The sequence below is a fragment of the Labrus mixtus genome, chromosome 1 (assembly GCF_963584025.1).
Source record: "Labrus mixtus chromosome 1, fLabMix1.1, whole genome shotgun sequence".
NCBI classification, from domain to species: Eukaryota; Metazoa; Chordata; class Actinopteri; order Labriformes; family Labridae; genus Labrus; species Labrus mixtus.
In genome coordinates, this window is record NC_083612.1 from 32,291,887 (window position 1) to 32,310,599 (window position 18,713).

At 40.6% G+C, this 18,713-nt stretch overlaps 1 protein-coding gene across 1 annotated transcript in view; it reads right to left on the reverse strand.

Moving 5' to 3' along the window:
- Positions 1 to 1,330: 1,330 nt before the first annotated feature.
- itfg1 (integrin alpha FG-GAP repeat containing 1) overlaps positions 1,331 to 18,713 on the reverse strand; it is a 171,151-nt gene continuing 153,768 nt past the window's right edge. The window contains exons 16-18 of the mRNA XM_061042495.1: positions 12,834 to 12,916; positions 11,949 to 12,066; positions 1,331 to 2,466 (exon numbers count right to left, since the gene is read on the reverse strand). Of these exons, the coding sequence (XP_060898478.1) occupies positions 2,407 to 2,466; positions 11,949 to 12,066; positions 12,834 to 12,916 (261 nt within the window). The 3' untranslated portion in view covers positions 1,331 to 2,406. The remainder of the gene's footprint in view (positions 2,467 to 11,948; positions 12,067 to 12,833; positions 12,917 to 18,713) is intronic.

Consider the following 18,713-nt stretch of genomic DNA (forward strand, 5'->3'; position numbering starts at 1 on the left):
GAAATAAACATTTTTATCAGCTATCACTCAGAAGTCTTTGACATGTTTTGACCTGTATAAGAACTTAAAACACAACATATGGCCATGTATACATTTCCGATAATTATTTTCCTCCTGAGTATTTAAACTTTGGACTGGATATCTCCTGCCCTATAATTAAATGCATACAAAATAAAAATAAAAAAAATCCATGTAGCCGTTCATGAGCCACTTCTTTCAGGCTTTGCATCAGGAAATGTTCACCAAAGTCAGTTCTACTAACCAAAACCAAATGTAAGTCATAAAATATATATATAAGCCTATACAGTATATAAATGTATATATTTTAAGATTACTTTCTTTGGATTTTTGACTTTGTTTAGATAGGACAGTGTAGAGCTTGAGAGACTACTGCCTCCATATGCGACACGATCTAACCGCTAGTCCATCTACGCCCCAGAAAACATGTGGATTTGAACTTATAGGCATAAATTCAAAGATATATGATTTTGGAAAGAATTTGATGAATCACCCTGAAATACATTTTATAACATTAGATCTGCAGCTTCTGTTGATGAACTTGACACAGATTTATTAAGATCAACGATCTCAGAGGACCTCCAGAAAAAGTATTTTGAGAAAACTGAGAAAAAAAGTGAGGCATTTTCAAATTCATAGAGAAGGACCACTGGAGCAAAGATCAAGACAAATTGAGAAATTAAATTGATGAAAGAATTATGACTCTAAAGCCATGTGTTATCTAAGAAAACTTGCACCTGCCATTTTTTTTGTCCTGAAGTTTTTTCTGCTTCGACACAGAGAAAAAAGAAATGTATAAAAAAGAATACGGAGGCCCTAAGAGGACATGCTTCCATACATGTTATTCACTCTGTTTTCCTCCAATCATTTCCGCTTGTTCTCTTAAGATCTTGACATATTTATCTCATATCCCCAGAATTGGAGAAGCACAAAACAAAACAGTGAAATATTCTTAACTTACCTCATTAAGGCGCACGATATCCGCTTGGCATGTCATGGCCTGGGCAATCACAATAACCAGCCAATTGTTTTGTTTTCTACCAGAAATGATGTAAACAAGCTTCGTTATCTGGAGACAGTGAGATAAATAAGTTGAGATCTTAAGAAAGACAACTGAATTTAACTTGTTACCACGGTACAACCACCTGGAGATGATGAGATAAATTAGTAGAGATCTCTAGAAAACAACCTGAATATGACTCATTATCACGGGAAGTACGAGTAAATGAAATGAATGGATGCATGTCTGCCTGTAAAATAAGAAATGGAAGAAGCAGAATAACAAGAAAATTACATTTTAATGCCGCAGTTGTTTTAAGCAGGAGAAATCTTTATTTTCAAACTCAGTAAGTAAACACATTTAGTAGCTCGAACATTCATTAGCAAATAAAATCCACAGAGCAAAATAAATTACAAACACCCGCAGTTAATCGTTAGTTATAAAGTGCAAACCACTTGGAAAGGCATGAGCTCATTCTCGTTAAAAATGAAGATCTGAACACACTGGAGTGCTTGGCCTGATTAACTATCAAAAGACAACAATAACTGAAACTTAATCTTTAAAAACAAGTGTGGAGTAAAACGCCGTGTTCAGCAGGACAAAGTGTCTTTAGATGATCTGCTGAGCCTTCATGCAGCTACATTAGAAATAGAGGGACACAACACAAAAGCTTTTTTTTGGCACTCCCATGATGCACTGTGATATGATCGACCAAGGAAAACATGAATCTGCACTCAGGCCACCTGAAGACCGTGTTTCATTCTCAGTTAGTACATGATTGTTGTTATTATGATTCATGTCTGTTTTGGTTCACTTTTCATCGGGTGAGTTTGAACAAATTATTCCGTTTGATTTCCTTACAATCATTTAGATAAAAAAAAGAGGTGAAATAAACTAGACAATGTACAGTAACACACATGGACTTCAAGTAACGTTTCACATTTAACACTTTGTGCCAAGAGTGCTTTCCTTCCAGTGAATTAACACAGCTCATCAATTTGCAGTAATTATTGGGCGCTTCAACAGAAATCAGTGTGGTTTTTCCAAAGGAATACTCTAATAACACGGCTGAAGATCATGCAGTCCGTCCACAGAAAGCCCTGCTTTAAACTCCTGAGTGATCCCCATCAGGATTTCTCTCTGCGTCTCCATGGCCTTGTTACAGCTCCTGTACTTCTAACACTGGAATGAATTAATGAAACGCAACATCAATATTTCACATCGGACTGGAGGACGGCAAAATATCTAAAAGAAACATTTTAGGGCGAATGAGGATCCGTTTATTGGCCCTTAAAACGTGTGAGTGAAAAATTGTGTGTGTGAGGGCGAGGGGCAAAAGGCGGACGAGGACAGGAGACGATGATCTCCCATCATGCAGTTCTCTTCCATTACATGGCGTCGAAGTGGAAACGGTGGGCTTCCTGCCTCTTCTCTCGGTCGTCTGCTTTCTAAAAGACACACAAAGTCAAACAAAGACAGTCAGCTTTTGAACTGTTTTTCGGTCTAACATGCTTTGTCAAAATCAGTAACAAGCTCCTTTAAATACTCTGAAGGGACTGAAGCACAGGAGAAGAGAAGTTCTCCTTTAATACCAGTGACAAACATATCCACATGATTTATGTTTATACTTCTGTGTTAAAGGAAAATAGAACAAATGAGGACTAAGACATTACAGTATTATCAGTGGAAAGTAAAAGTCAATAGATAAATCAAATAAACACAGTACACAGTGCACACAGAGGCCGTCAGACATACAGAAAAATCTTTGTGTTTCTGTCAATCCCTTTATTCCCAGAATTCTTCACCCATCTTTTAAAGCCACAGGGTACATTTTCTGTTTTTCATTCTGTGGATAAAGTTAAGATGTTGTTTAATGATGTGTGTGTGTGTGTGTGTGTGTCCTCTGAAGTCAGTGTTTTGTAAAAGCTATTGTACTTGTACAGGTCTGAATTCTTTTCATGTGTAAAACGAGATCAGGTGCCGTATTCACAAAGCCTCCTGAGTACCAAGAGTTGCTCCTATTGACAAAGTTCTGAAAAAAATCTGGAAAAAGAATTTCCACTTAAAGTTAAGACTAGATCTTTGTAAAGCTGAAAAGTTATTCACAAAGCTTTATAGCCCTTAAGAGAGCTCCATAGGTGTTAAACTGTTGGAGGAGTATTAAGGACCTTTAATGGTCTTAAGAGTTTCTCAAGCGGAGGAGAAAATAAAAAAAATGTCCTGATTCTAACAATATTCTGAGGATTTTGTCACTAGGAGCAACTCTAAGTATTTAGGAGGCTTTGTGAATACAGTGTTTTATCCGTATGAAATGCTAACATATGAACAGGACCAAAAATCATTAAATGCAGGAATCACACTTAATTCCATCCAGCAGAAACACTGTGACCCGCTAATTTGGACTTCTGATTGGGAGCGATGATAAAAAATGATTTAGATTCTTCCAGCAGAAATCTCCTATTTGTAACATCCTGTGTGTGCTGCACAGACATTTTATATTAATCTGAATTTAATTATCGTAATATTCAATAAAAAGCCTAAAATCTGTGAAGAAAGAACACAGCTTGCTAGAAACTGAATGAGGTAAAATGAGTTCTTTACTATTATTACACAGAGGGGGCCAGTAGGCAGTCAATACTCTCACCTCCAGAAGAGACCAGTGCCAAAGTATGATTCTCTCAGGTTCTACTAATCATAGGTTTGTGTTTGAATAAAACAAACAGATTTGTGTTCCTTGTATAAACATTACTTTAACTTGTTAACATAACAAAAAGATGCAGAATATGTGAGAGAGCAGGAAATGAAAAGAAAACAAGTTCATATTCATTTTTTAAAAAACACAACAAAAGTTTTAATTTAGGAAGACAAAACAAGTCCATTTTTTGGGGTACGAGTACACTGAATGAAAGAATCATACCGTTATTGCACCTAGGGGAAAAAAGACGTCAAAACCAAAATAAACCAGACAGCACATAAAAACAAAAGCATCAGCAGAGGGTCTGCTGTAATCTGGTGGGCTACATTCATGTCAGCTAAGAAATGCTGCACATCTGCTTCCCAGTTATCTTGCTGCCTAGTTTAACAACCTTATGCAGTGTGTTTCTATTTGTACAGACAATGCCCCCTCCTCCCCCTTAACCCCACTACTCTGAATACTAAAGGTCAACACACAAAATCATTTCAACATAGTACCGTCAACACTAAAACTTCTAGGTTTCAGGAAATAGAGGCGCTGTTGAGCGTTTGCAAATCTTGCATTGGTGTTGGCGTTCCTTGTCAGTTTGTTGTCGATAATTGAGTCAAGATATCAATACTCGAGTGCTGTACAATTGTTGTGTCGTTCAGAATTACAGGGGAGGGAGATGAATGTCTTTGAAAATCAATAATCATTATGTCTTTGTGTTTAAATCAGTAAGTTATCAGAACACTAGTGGTAAAAGCGATGTATCTCAGCTCTTGATAGTATTAGATCGGTCCACATATCACAGACATTTTGGATATTTGTTTATATTTGTTTGTGTTTCTGGCTGACCATGAAGACTAAACATTGACCATGTGAAAGATGGACAGGTGAACTCTGAAGCAGTCTACAGTCTGCAGATCTGTGGGTAAAGAAAAAAATCTTCCAGCGTCAAAACATCCTCTCTTAAGTGTGTTTGTGTGTTTGTGTGAGTGAACTATTAAACATTCTGCTCTGAACAAACAAACTGTGCCTTTCCCCCTTAACCTTGTAATATACGAGACAACACCTGTGCTGTTACCATGGAAACTAAAGTATGCAGATCAAAGATGGTGACAGCTGTAGCCCCTGAATGCTTCGAGGATGAAAATTAAAAATGCATGACAAAAAGAGGCTAAAATCAAAATGCCAAAATCACCCCGGGTGTGAGCACACCGCGTTACTCTGAAACCTACAGCTGAGAAAACAACCGTGATTTGAATGTTCAAGCTGCAGTTTACCATTCAGGGACCACTTTAGGATGGAGCAGCATTATTTTCCCATCACTCAGGATCAAAGTGAACACTGTCAAACCTGCTGCCATGGTGTCCTTACTCACTAATCTTAACGCTTATTATCCTCAAAAAGTCCTCATGAAAGAAAAATACAGTGAACTTTGTCATTTAATTACAACATTTTAGCAACACAAAACAAGACAATTAGCTTAATGCGACTCCTTAATGAGAAGTTAACCTTTAAATATTCAATTGGAGCTCCACAGGTAGGAAAATACAATTACCTCCATTATCTATGATCTTTGCAAATTTCCTACTCATACAGTCTCAGGAGAAATATCAATGTGACTAGCTAGCATCACCATACAAACAAACACGGCTTCAATCCTTGTATACATGAGGAAAGGCCTTCTAAGGATGAGCGTTTATAAAGTGATAATAAGTGTGTATAGCCAACAGTCTAGTATCATCATCTGGGCATCAGAGCACACAGGCAGGTGTGAGGGCTGCAGGCGGCAGAGGAAGAGTCGAGCTGAGAGCAGCCTGACAGACGTGCAAGATGTCACCGAAACATAAGTAGGAGAGCAAGCTAAGAGGCCATTCATAAAATGTACCTTGTACCTAAAATCTGGTGTTTTGAGAACAGAGGTGGACGATGGATTTTTGCTGGGTGTTATTCCTTAAGAGATAACATTTTAATTGTAATTTGTTTGAATCTTAAACGGCTCACAGAAGAACAGAAATCATTTTATACAGCAGCACATTGGGATGAGGTTGGATGAGGCCCAGGATTAAATAAATGAAGCAAAGTCAGCATTCCTTTGGCTATCAGACAGCAGTTTGGCACATAAGAAATTAAAAAAAGAGACTCTGTCGTCTGGACCGGTGCAACACGTTCTCACTCCACACTCATCAAATACAGCAGCTTGGTTTGTGCTTAATGAGATTTAAAAATGATGATCTATGTTCCACTTTATTTTGTCAGTTTGGCAAACAGGATCTGTTTTATTTGATGACTTGGAGCATAAACTGTCTAAAACATGGACGTAGTCCACGACGGTCACCATTTATTTAGAGATAGGACAGTAAATAGAGTTTGAAACCCGGGAGAGAGAGAGAGAGTGGGGAACGACATGCCACAGGTCGGACTCGAACCCACCTGGAGGACTACAGCCTCCGTACATTGGGGCGTGCGCACGAACTACTGGCGCCCCCAAAATGACTTGTACAGATTTTACCAATAAAGTGACGAGCTGATGAGACCAAAGCTGTAAACATGTTTATTTCTGCTGTAAAGATTTGAATATGGGACCTAATGGAGATTCCTATATTTATGCAGACAGCCTCAAGTGGACACTCGAGGAACTGCAGTTTTTTGCACTTCTGCATTTTTCACCAACCTCGGTTGCCGCTTGCTTGGGAGTGAGATTATGTAAAGATGTTGAATGTAACCATGCCTGTTGTCAATTCCTCAACACTTTGTTTAAAAGTAGCAGCAGAGCAGCTCATATTCATTAGAGAGACCTCTTGACAAGTCTGTCTTATTTTAATGAACAGCCAATCCTTCACTCGTGTTGACTAAACTGCAGCAACCAAAAGATGGGCAGCAACACATTTACTGCATTTTTTATCCTGTCAGCTTTGATTTCTAATAACGCCCTCGTCTATCTTCTAAGATACCAACGCCTCAAACTGATCGACGTTGAGCTTTTTTTTTAGAAAAACATGTTTTTAAGGCGTGGATGGATTGATTTCTGATCCATTCATCTGGATAACCGATCCACTGGGCTGTGAACCTGTTGAAGCCTTTTCTAATTGCGTATCCAGGGGATACCACTAAATTGCCATCGTGAGGCCTGAATCATCATTAAGCAGCGGGGCATTGATTTGTGTCCATGTAGAGATGCAGCGTGTTTGTCTGAAAACAGGTGAAAGCCAAAGTGGGGGATTTTGAGGTCTCATAGGGCTTTAATGTCAACTAATTAAGTCTGCCATACACGACCTGCGTGATAATGATGCATCCTCGGTTCAAACATGGATTTCATTCTGCTACTTCAAAAAGTTTATCACTGACGGAAACCACAGGGGAAAACTTGGACATTTGGAGCCAAGGCTGACAAACCAAAGACTGCAGTTCCTCCTATGGTCAATAGAGGCTGACTCAAAAAAGGAGTTAGCCTCTCGTCGTGGCTGTAGCTTGATGGGCCTGCTCTCCCAGCTCTACTACCTGGATGTAAACCGGCACAGAGGACAGATGGCATCTTGAGAGAGCTGCGCAGATTACCTGGTACATAATCACTCGACTGGACCAATGCGTAACCACATTCAGCACAGATATGAAGGCTGCTGGTGCTAGCACTGTTAACTTTAGCCACACATGGCAAACCAATCTGACATTGTGTAGCCTCAGAATAATGAATGTCGCATCTTAGCGGCATTGGAAATAGCCGTCAATTAATTGTTGAAGAGTGTGATGTACTGTTTTAAAAGAAAGTATAACAGGCAACATGCAATATGGTTTTTGGACAGTGTTAAAGAAATACACCCATTTCGACCTCTTCTGAGTCTGAATTGAAATTTCAGTTTAATCAACAGGGGAACAAGTCACTAGGAACAGCCCTCATGCTAAAGCCTCACTCCTCTTAAGCTACACGCTGAAGTCCATACAATGCCTATGCAGTGTACAAACCAATGAGTGTCATGATGGATAAGTGCCCCATCTTGTAGTCCATAGTTTTATCATCTGTTTTTATTAATCTGTTCTTACCACCTTAGTGTCATATCAATATTTCAGTATAATCTGCTTAGTGTCCAAGCTTTTTACCCAGCCTACACTGAGGTTCAGTGGAGTGTTGTAGAAGTCCTGTTAGCTTGTTAGGCGAGGAGAACATGTCTTTGCCCCATTGCTAATGCCCTCCACCTGACTTTGTTATTAGAAGAGCAAATACCAGGGGCGGCAGTGCTAACACATAGAAATGCCAAATGTCAATCAGCCGGCTTGACCTGACCTTACAGAGCACCGCCTCCTTAAAAGAAGACGAGACATGGGGGAGCATTTTAGTGACCCCCTTCACAGGATCCATCCTCACTCTTAATTCCCTGGACGGTGTAGGAGGTTAAATCGCATTAGGCGGGTGTGTCTTTTAGTTTGAAGGCCAGCTGAGCATTGAAATAAAAATCAAACTGCTCGATGCTGTTAGCCTGAACACAGTGTTGCACTATGTCACTGGAGGTCTGCTTGACAAGCCTGGGTGTAGACAAAACTGCTGCAGCACAGTTTTTAGACCAACACAGTTTGACTGATTGAAGGAGAAACATTTTGACTCATGTTAGAAATTCTTCTGTTACGGTTAATAAACGGCCATACAAAAAGACTGTAACTCTGAAAATACTCAAGTGGTGAAATATCACATTCTCCCTCAGAGTAGATCACAGCACGCAGGAGCTCTATGAGCAGAAATGATGGAATGAATCCAAACGAGGTCAATGAAAGACATGAAAATGATTACAGCTAGGTCAGGAGGTTTTTCAGGAGCCTTGTTCTGTACACACAAGTGTCACTCAGCTTCTGGCTTGACTTTCCATTGGAATCCTTTAAGACTTGATGGGCAATACACTCCTGAATCCTCATGAGCAAGAGTGTCAATGTGCTGACATAGTTAAGATATAAAGTATAAAGTAAACAATGGATTCTAAGGAGCATTGTGGTGAGAACATTTGAACACTGGTCTTAAAAATCTGTTTGGATTGCTGCTTTAAGGAACAGAGGCTGGAGAATATGCTTTGTAGAAACCTGAGAATTCATAAAGCTGTTTGAATATATTGTGTTTTGGTTTCATGAGTCAGTGTTAAATGTACATTACGTAACAGTAGCATATTTTTGTGATGCAGAATCACAATGACAAATATCCAGAAGTCGTTGCAGCTCTGATTAAACCCTGACTGGTACATTTTTTAATAGCAGCAGGGCTCAAAATGGATTTAAATAAAAGGACTGGCCTTGAGATACCCATAAGACATCATTCAATTATCCAGATGACTGCTGTCTTTCTGCAATGAGGAGCTTAGTGGAGAACGCTAAAAGAACAGTTTCACACGAGTGATCTCTGGAACAATACTTAAAGAAAACACCACCTCTCGTCAGTGAACACAGCAGTATTAAAGTTAACGTTAAGAGTTCACCCACCAAGAACCAGGACTCATCTTTTTAAATGAACTTCTAAAGTGTGTTTCTATGTGTTTACTTGACCTGTGTGTAATGTTACTGTGTTTGTTAGTTTGATTTAATACATTTTATTTTATATTTTAGAGACTTTATTTTATTTCGACATGCTTCTCACACACAGGTCTGAAATACACACATGCACACACAGGACCTGGAGCTGCTATAAACACTGTAACACAGGGAGCACACCAGAGTTGTTGGGGGTTTGGTGCCTCGCTCAAGGGCACCTCAGTACTAAGGAAGTGACCTGGCACCTCTGCAGCCACCAGACCAACTTTCACACTTTTGTCCCCACCAGGACTTGAACCAGTGACCCTCTGGTTTCCAACTCAAGCCCCTACAGACTGAGCTACTGACGGCCCTGTTTGTTCCTCTATGTTGTTTTGATCTATTCACTTTTAACTAATGTACGGTGTATACGAGCACCTGAAATGAGCTTAGTGAATAAAATGTATTATTTATTTATTTATTTATTTATTGCGTCAAACCAAAATGAAATCAGGTCAAACAAGTCAAGCAATATGGCGGACGTTAAGTTTCGATTCTGGGAGTGAGTTCCCACCCACTGATCTGTGATTGGTCTGTAGCTTCAGTGGTCGAACATATGAGGAACTAGCGTTGTAGTTTCACCCCGCTAACCGCAACAACTTCCAGTGATGCAAAAATCGTCATTTTGGATCTCAGCGGAAAATGAGGGCGGGATGCACGACCATTCAAAAATACTACTTTTTTTGGCTTAAATGACATGGTCTGCTTGTTTTGGAGTGAAAGAGACCCAGTTGGATTCTCCTGATAAAAATCTCTCAAGCAATGAACACTGAAGGGTTGTTAAGTTTTTTTTTCTCTTGCTCCTACATTGCTCTGTGTACAATGAGTAAAGCAAAGGAAAACAGCAGTGCAGTGTTTAGACTGACAACATGAGAGTAAGGGTCTTCTTCACTGAGGATGTCGACAGGCTAGTCAGCATTAACCCATTACAGTGTTGAAGGCAAATATACTTTGTTGTACTATGAATTTTCCTAACATGTTGATTGATTCCTAAGATTTGATTGGATTTGACTCAAAGTATCGTGTCAGCCACTGCATTAGTGAAAGAATGGTAGTTCAAGTCTTTATTTCCCTACCTCTTCCTCTCTTGTTTTTCAGCACTCATAAAGCTCTAAATAGGCCACACCCCAACACACACAGATACAAATATATCCTCCCATCCACCTGAGCCTGCTAGGTGCACGCAGGCACTCATTTTAGGCACCAGCCATGTTTTTTTCATTTTTAAGTGCAGCATCGGTTCAAATAAGGCTGATGCTCACGCCCACATCTCCCAAAAAACAGGGCAATTAAAGTGCTTCTGTGTGTGTAATCATGCACACATGTAGACTCACGCACACATACAGGCACACATTAGGAGCACACACTCGCACGGCAGATGGCTTGGAGAGGATGCCAACAACTGACTGCTCCGCTCAGCCCTGCAGACAGCATTACCACCGTGTGTGCTGACGAAAAGGGAACCAAATGACCAAAAATTAAGGACGTTTGTGAGAATTATTGTAAAACACAGAGTCTGTGGGTCCTCATCAGGCTCCTTTGTGTGTGTATGTATGTATGTGTGTGTGTGTGTGATAGAAATGAAGAGCAAACCAGGACGAGCTGAAGCACAAAGCAAGCGTGAAAACATGCATGGAGTCCCTAGAGGGCATATTTACAGCAGTAATGAACAGCAGATCTGCCATACTGAAAGGACAGAAGCAGCAATTACAGCTGAACGTCCTTCCAGGTTATGGCCTGCAGAGAGAGAGAGAGAGAAAGAGAGAGAGAGAAAACAAAGGGTGTGTGTTTGTGTGTGTGTGTCTCTGTGGGAGGCTAGAGGACTTAAGGACAGGGGCAGTGAGACCCATCTGCTGCGGGTTGTGACCAATCTGCTCTTTCTTGCAAACACAAACTCTGAAGCAGTAAATCACCAGAAAGAGGCCAACTTTAACTACATCGGTATATTTGTGAGCTGACCAAATGTTAGTCGATAAAAAGAGTGCAAATCAACTTAGTTTTCATTGGTCTTGAAGACGTTGAAAACACAACCCATTTAACTCCGTCCAGTTAGATCTGTACTGTCACAGACTACGGCCCTGTTTACACCACACCGATTTCATCCAAAAACGGCAACCTTTTGTTGTGTTTTGGCTGTTCGTTTAAATTAATTCAGAGTTTTGAGTGCCTGAAAACACAAGGTTTTAAAACGGGACCCAGAGTGTCCCCATGTAAACCTGTTAAAACACTGTTCTTTCTGAAAACAGACTTACACACATTGCGGACTACAAACCATAGCAGCGCGCGCGAGTACGTGGACTACAACAAGAATGGTGGACTCCTGAGTTCTGTTTGTGCTGCTCACTCCAAGTTAACATTTTCTTGTTTTCTTGAAATTTACTGGCTTTGTAGTTTATGATCAGTCGGAGTTACAACCCCACCTCATCGTTAGCCATTTCTGTACTTCTGTACCTGACCCCTCTGAGGAAGAAAGTATGTGCTCATGCGTGGGTTGCTTCATTAGTAAGTCACACCATCAACTACTGGCCTGATTTGGCAGTGGCAGTGATTTCCATCATTTCAGCTCTCAGTCGATTTTCTGATTCCCTCTTACATACAGATTCAGATAATATGAATTTGCTCCAACTCATGACTTTGAGTCAGCTGGGAACATCTTAAGTCGAGGGGAGCCCCATTTATCTGTGTGTGTGTGTTTTTCTTGACCTTTTCTTGCCAGTGGAGGATGCCAATAATGACGAGGATGAAGACACACACGCCGATCAGTGCGATAGCCGTCAGCAGAACGCTGTTGCTGGGAGTCAGGTACAACTTGGCACTCCAACTAAGGACAGACAGAGAGTCAGAGAGAGAGCGAGAGAGAGAGAGAGAGAGAACACAAGTGTGCCAAATGTTGTTTTATGTTTCATCCAGTTTTCATTGACAGAAAAAAACAGTGTAATTATCAAATGGTGCACATTAGCAAAGACTGTGTCCTAATTAAGTTTAAAAAAATAAATGAGCATCTTTTTCACTTTCTTGTGACATTTAAACAGAATGAAGAGCTGTACTGTTCCCCCTCATTTCCAAGAATGTTTTACGTATTTCAAGCAATTCAAACACTTTCATACATTAAATTTACCATCTCACAATCTGTTAGCTCTGAGTGTATGTGAGAAGAATACAAAGACACTCTGTGTTTACTGGTGAGATTTCATTTCACTCATGGTGTGTGTGTGTGTGTGTGTGTGTGTGTGTGTGTGTGTGTGTGTGTGTGTGTGTGTGTGTGCTGGCATGTCTGGCAGGCCTGGCTGGTACACAAGTGTATATGGAGGAGGATCCATGTGTTATTATGTGTGTGTGTGTGTGTGTGTGCCATCTGGAGCTCCTCCTGGGCTTTGAGCTACATGTGAACAGCGTCATGATAACATGAGAACACACGCTGTGAGGTGAGAGTCTGTTCTTGTGTGTGTGTGTGTGTGTGTCTGTAATGTGCGATGCTTTCTGCAACATTAACTTGAATATGCCGTTAAAGTGGCATCAGATGAGGTGCTGTGAAGAAGCGGGCAATTTCGATGCGTCTTGTGCATCATAGTGTGAGTGTTTCTGTACCTGCGGGGGTTATTGTGTGGGAAGGGGATGACGATGAGCTGAGAGTTAGGAATGATTGCCGTCCACTCCTTCTTCCTTATGGCCTGGAAAGATGCAGAAACACATTAACTGGGTATGCACATAAATAGTAATACATTAGGGTCACAGCATATGCAATCACATGCAGATGTCCACACACACACACACACACACACACACACACACACACACACACACACACACACACACACAGTCAAAATATGTATGTTAAGTCCTGTGGGGCAGAATAATAGGGTCTTGTGGAAATGCTATTTTAAGCTGTGCATTTAAGACAAAGACAAGTTGCTTCTCGAAACAAATTACCCTGACTGTGGGGAGCAGCACAGATTTCCTAACCCGTGTGTGTGTGTGTGTGTGTGTATTTCTGTGAGCGAGTTCAGCCATCCGCTGAAAAAAGTCTTAATCTCAGTCTGTGTCTGTATGAAATAAACATAGCCTTTTCTCGTGCTATAACTTTACTCATCATAGCATGGCTGAGGTCTGCTTTGAAGACATAATAAGAAAGAGAACATACAAACTAGGGCTGGGCAATATGGACCAAAACTCATATCTTGATATTGATTAGCTGAATGGCGATTCTCGATATATATCGATATGTATTTTATTAACAGTGAAAACACATGGAAAATAAACGACCTGTTTGTGAATTTAAAAAGTAATATTATAAAATAAAAATGTTCCTTAAATACAATAAAAGAGAGAGAGAGAGGAGGCGCAGGGTTAAGAGGGACAGACAGTCAGTCATCATCAGTGAGATGAGAAAAAGGTGACCTGGCACCTCTGTAACGTTATTTTAATGCAACTCAAACTATATCCATATTAATGATATTGTCTTACCCTATATCTTGTTTGAAAATATATCGATATATCTTAAAAACTCGATATATTTCCCAGCCCTAATACAAACTAGAGATGTTCCAATAGTATTTTCAACTTCTTAAATCTGATGAAATACTTCAACTTGAGGATAAATGTCGATTAAGCTGCTGAAATCAGTGCATACAATACATTCTACTTTTTTAAATAAATATTTAAGTCTTAAATAATAACTCTTAGAAACACTAACCCTTGGTGGATAGAGGTTTTACAGTTATATGGCCAATCCTAACTTAACAAAGAGCACCTACACTTACATGATGTGGCTTTTGCTATGCAATACTCTCAAAGCCTCTGGAAACCTGACTTGAATTATTAAAAGTCTGTATGTGATATCAAAATTGAACTTATCTTTAAGCATCCACAAAAATCTGAGTGAAAATAAACATTCATAACACGTAGAAAACCTTGTTAAGAAACAGCTTAGGTCATTTCTCTGGGCTGTGTGGGCGTGGCAGCTCATATATGTCATTTAAAATCACCCCCCATTCACTGTGTTTTGCAAAAATCCGACTCACTGCTCAAAGCATCCTGGGATATCTGGGTGCTTCACTTTCTGGAAAAAAAAACTTTGTGGAGTGTTGGTTTGATTGAACAGAAACTTTAAAAATCAAGACGAGTGACTCTAGGCAAAGTGTTGACTTTCAGTGGGCAGGCACAGGGAGGCAGGACCGGATTGATTGCAAGATAAGCTGTCATCCAAACTGGTCGATGTGCAGCCAGGAACACCACACACAAACATGAAAGCTGAACAGTAGAAGCAGAGTAGTTTTGTTGCTCTTGATTGGGCCGATCATGCGTGTATGTTTTCATTATTGGTTAGAAATGTATTGCGTAACACGGCCCACTTAAAGATTTTATATGTGATTTTTCACACTTAAATGTAATATACATCAAGTATATCCTCTGAAAATAACTCTGTGAGTCATGACTGTCTACAATGGGTGTAACACCCGAGTCCCACTGTCTGTGATGTTTTCAGAGTTTTCAGAGTCCTATCTTCACTTTGTTTACATCGCCCGGACGGCCGGCTGACTCCTCCCCTCACGTATAAAAGTTGTTTAATTGAGGGACTAGAGAAAAGAAGAATAACATACTGTACTCACTGCTTAACTGTGTTTCTAGATCACGCTCATTTCAGGTAAATTTACATGCAGTGTGAAGATATGAGCATAATAAAGATCACTAGCATTAGCATGCTAACACAACAATGCAGCGCGAGTTGTTTTGGTTTCATGCTGGTGCTCCAGGGGCGACATCTGCTGGATCAAAAAATCGCATTTAAAGCCTTTAACACCCAACGTCCGGAAATGTTCAAAAACTTAAAAGACAAAATCTAAAAAAAAAACATTTGAAGGTTACTTCTAATACTCTTAGAAAGTTGATATTATGTACATACGATCTTAATTTACATAGTAAGAAGCTTTTTTTGGTTATGAGTTTCCAGGGGCTTTAACCTAGATATCATCAACACAGATAAAAAAAATTACAACACAGATTTTACCTAAAAATAAATCGGCTATAGACACTAAAACTGTTTTCTGAACCAGACTATAAACACATTTATTTCTGCAGTAAAAATGGGCATTTTAATATGAGGGAACTCCTTGGCTTTTGTAGCATTGGCTTCAATTTTCACGACCATAGTTTGCCACCTGGTTGTCAGGCCAAACATGTCAAATAGTAAAGCTCGTTCACATCTCTTTGGCATCTTATTTGGACACAAAATAGTGTCTGTTATATCTCTGTTTATCATGTGGTAAGGATGTGCTTGTAAGGTTTAGGCAAAGAAAGAAATTGGTTTTGGTTGTGAAAAACATCATGGGGCAGATAACAACAATAAAATAATGGATAGGTTTCATATTTATGTTTTCATATGCTATTCAAAATCCTTTGTCCCCTCTCCGATCAGACTACTGAATGATCCAGAGGATTTAAACAGTTTGACCCTAGTCAGATTAATTTTGTTTGAACTGAATTGTATTGTTCACGTCACTCATCCATCACGCTTACCACCAGTCCAAGCTGACTTTGCTGCAACATCACTAGGAGCTGTTTCTCTGGGTTTCTAAATGTGCATGGGATGTGTTGACATAACTTACAGATGAAAGTGTAAGGCATCTCATTCAGATGCAGACAGGTAATCTGTGTGTGTGCATGAAACACCAAAGGCTTTAGAAAAATATCTGTCACTGCTCAGGCGTGTACGATAAGCCCCTTCAGGCACACCCGATCAACCCAGTCTATAGTAATAGTTCTGGTTTTTAAATGTCCATTTGGCTGAATGTTTCATATTTCTCTCATTGCCAGTCCTCCTTCTTCTGTTTCAGTTTATGCCATAGACTGTGTATGAAAAAGATGGACAAAACACCAGCCCCCCCTCAAAGTGAAGCCAAAGGATTTTAGAGCTCTCCCTACTGACTGGCTTCAGTATAGGTCATTAACCCCAACCTCGTCCATGCTAACAGATCGGACATGGGGCAAACTCTAAAATGAAAGTACACGTCAGACCAGATTCTGTAGTAATGGTTATTACACCAATTTATGAACACATGTTCATTTTTCTGAGAATTTCAGTTTTAAATAAGTAATTCATTGCAAAAACAGGGGTGACTAGATTAAAAGCTCTGAAGCATTTCTACCAGAGCAGCAGCAGCAGCAGATGAGAGATGGCAAGAGTAAACGTAAGGGGCTCGATCCTATGGACGGAGTGGGGGGGGGATGCATATACAAGAGCAGCTGAAGTCAAGAGCAGGTGGAGGTTGGGTCCCTTGCTCAAGGTGCTCAGGAAGTGAATTTCCAGACTTTGGACTTAAACTGTCGACCCTTCATTTTCCAAACCCAAGTCCCTGCAGACGGAGCTGCTGTCACTAACTAACGCAGGAGTCACCGTCAATGCTGCTGTTTCATTGGTTACAGGGCTAGGGCATCAATTATGTGACTCCACCAGCCGGATCCCTTCTGCATATGTTCTGGCTCCAAATTCAAAGAGATGGAGAAGTGACGTCCATATTTATATACAATCAATGGTTTTAATTCTGAGCTGTTCATGTGGACAGGCAGTGAGAAAAAGAACACGAGTTCAAATTACAGTGAGTTTAAAAACATTAGCTAGCAGCACTGTTTCTGACAGCAGTTTGACATTGCAAAGTTAAAGTTTCATTTTTAGCAGTTAGCCGCCTTAGGGATCAGCAGCGACTGACACGGACTGCTTTTAACCTCTGTATGCAACAGTGCTTTCATTTCTCGAGCAGCCCAAATCTCCATCAGATACCGCTCTCGTCTTTCGCTGAGTCCACTTTTGGCTTGTGTGGTGACTCAGTTATCCGAGGTGACGCTCAGGCTTATTAGGGGTCGAGAGTTCAGCTATATTAACAGAGGAGGCATCGACTTAATGATTTAAAAGCTGTAATCTCGCTCTTATCTGTAGGGAATAAACATTTCCCAGTTCGGCATGTGACAGAATCTGGAAGAGACGCTGCTCTTTAAATGTCGCTCTCTCTTTCTTCATCAACTGGGAGGAACCACATCTCGTAGCTATTTTGAATGAGCGTGCCACAACGGCAATGCTTTTTTCCATAACGAACACATTCCCGCCCGCCAGCCATTGTCGATTAGCTCTTGGAAAGCGCTGCCGTCAGTGCGGCAAGTGGCGGGGGAGCAGAACTGGAGACAAGTCAGCCTCCGCCGCGGCTGCCTGGGAGCAGATCGGATCTGGCTGTTTGGAAGAGAAAAGTGTTCCCAAGTCTTCAGAGGGAAAGAGAGACACTCTGGTTCAAAGCCAGGGAAAACTGGCACACTAGGAGAGAGAGAGAGAGGCAGACGGATACAGAGATGGAGGCTAAGGGAGACAGAGAGAGAGAGTGAGAGCGACAAGTAGGGGACTGATTAGTGAACCAAACCACTTTGAGCAGCAAAGGGAATCCCCTGGGTGGAAGATAAGTGAACAGGAGGAGAGAGACTCAAAGAAGACGGGTGGAGGAGGGGGAATAAAAGAGACAACGATTGGACGGAAGATGGAAGATATCCGAGTAGATTTTACAAAAACCTCTCCTTGTGTGAAACAGCAGGCGGAAAGTCTCATTTTGGAGGAGAACATTAGAATGTGCACAGCAGGGGGGACAATGAGAAAATGGGAGCAGGACGGATATGAAAATTGAGAGAAAATAAAAATGAGAGATGAATAGATGAAGGGAGTTGACAAACAGAGAAAGCTTCTCCTCATTACAGGTAGATTTGATGGAGTTAATCCACTCCCTAGTCCCTCTGGGGGTAAAAATAAATCTACTCTGCATAATGGGCTGCATCTTAAGGCATTCATTAAATCACTTTGTAGGAAGAACAGGCGAGAAGGAGATAGAAAAATTGAAAAAAAAAGATCACATCTCTGCATGAGGAGTGTGCGAGATGGGGACAACAAAGACGTTTTCTTTGAGATGAGTGTTTCGCTTCTGAGTCGCGGACCGAGCCCATCTACAATTCTAATCAGCATCTTGACGAAGAGCTCGGTACCACACGAGAGGGGAGGGAAAAAGGGCCCCGTCGTACCTAATACTGAGTGTGACGAGTGCGAGCAGAGAGAGAAAACAGAGATGGAGATGAATGTGAAAGCAGCTAAGAGAGCTGAGCTGAAGAGCGCTGACATTTGAAGTAGTGGAGTGTTGAAATGCAGATTCATTAAAAAACAGAAATCCAAACTATTATTCAGAGTATTAATCTAAGGCTGGTTTGTATTGACAGTAAGCACAGAGTCATTCATGTATCCTCTTTGGTGATATGAAAAGAAGAAAAAGAGTTTGAAGCTCAAAGTGAAGACGTGGAGGGGCTGATATGTCGGATTATCTCGGGGAGTTGCTGCACCTTTATCAATCCTGACTCCAAAATAAAACTTCTGCTGCTTGTCTTTCATCAAGAGACACACAAGGAAACATCTTCTTACTTCCACTTACTTAAAGGCTTTATATG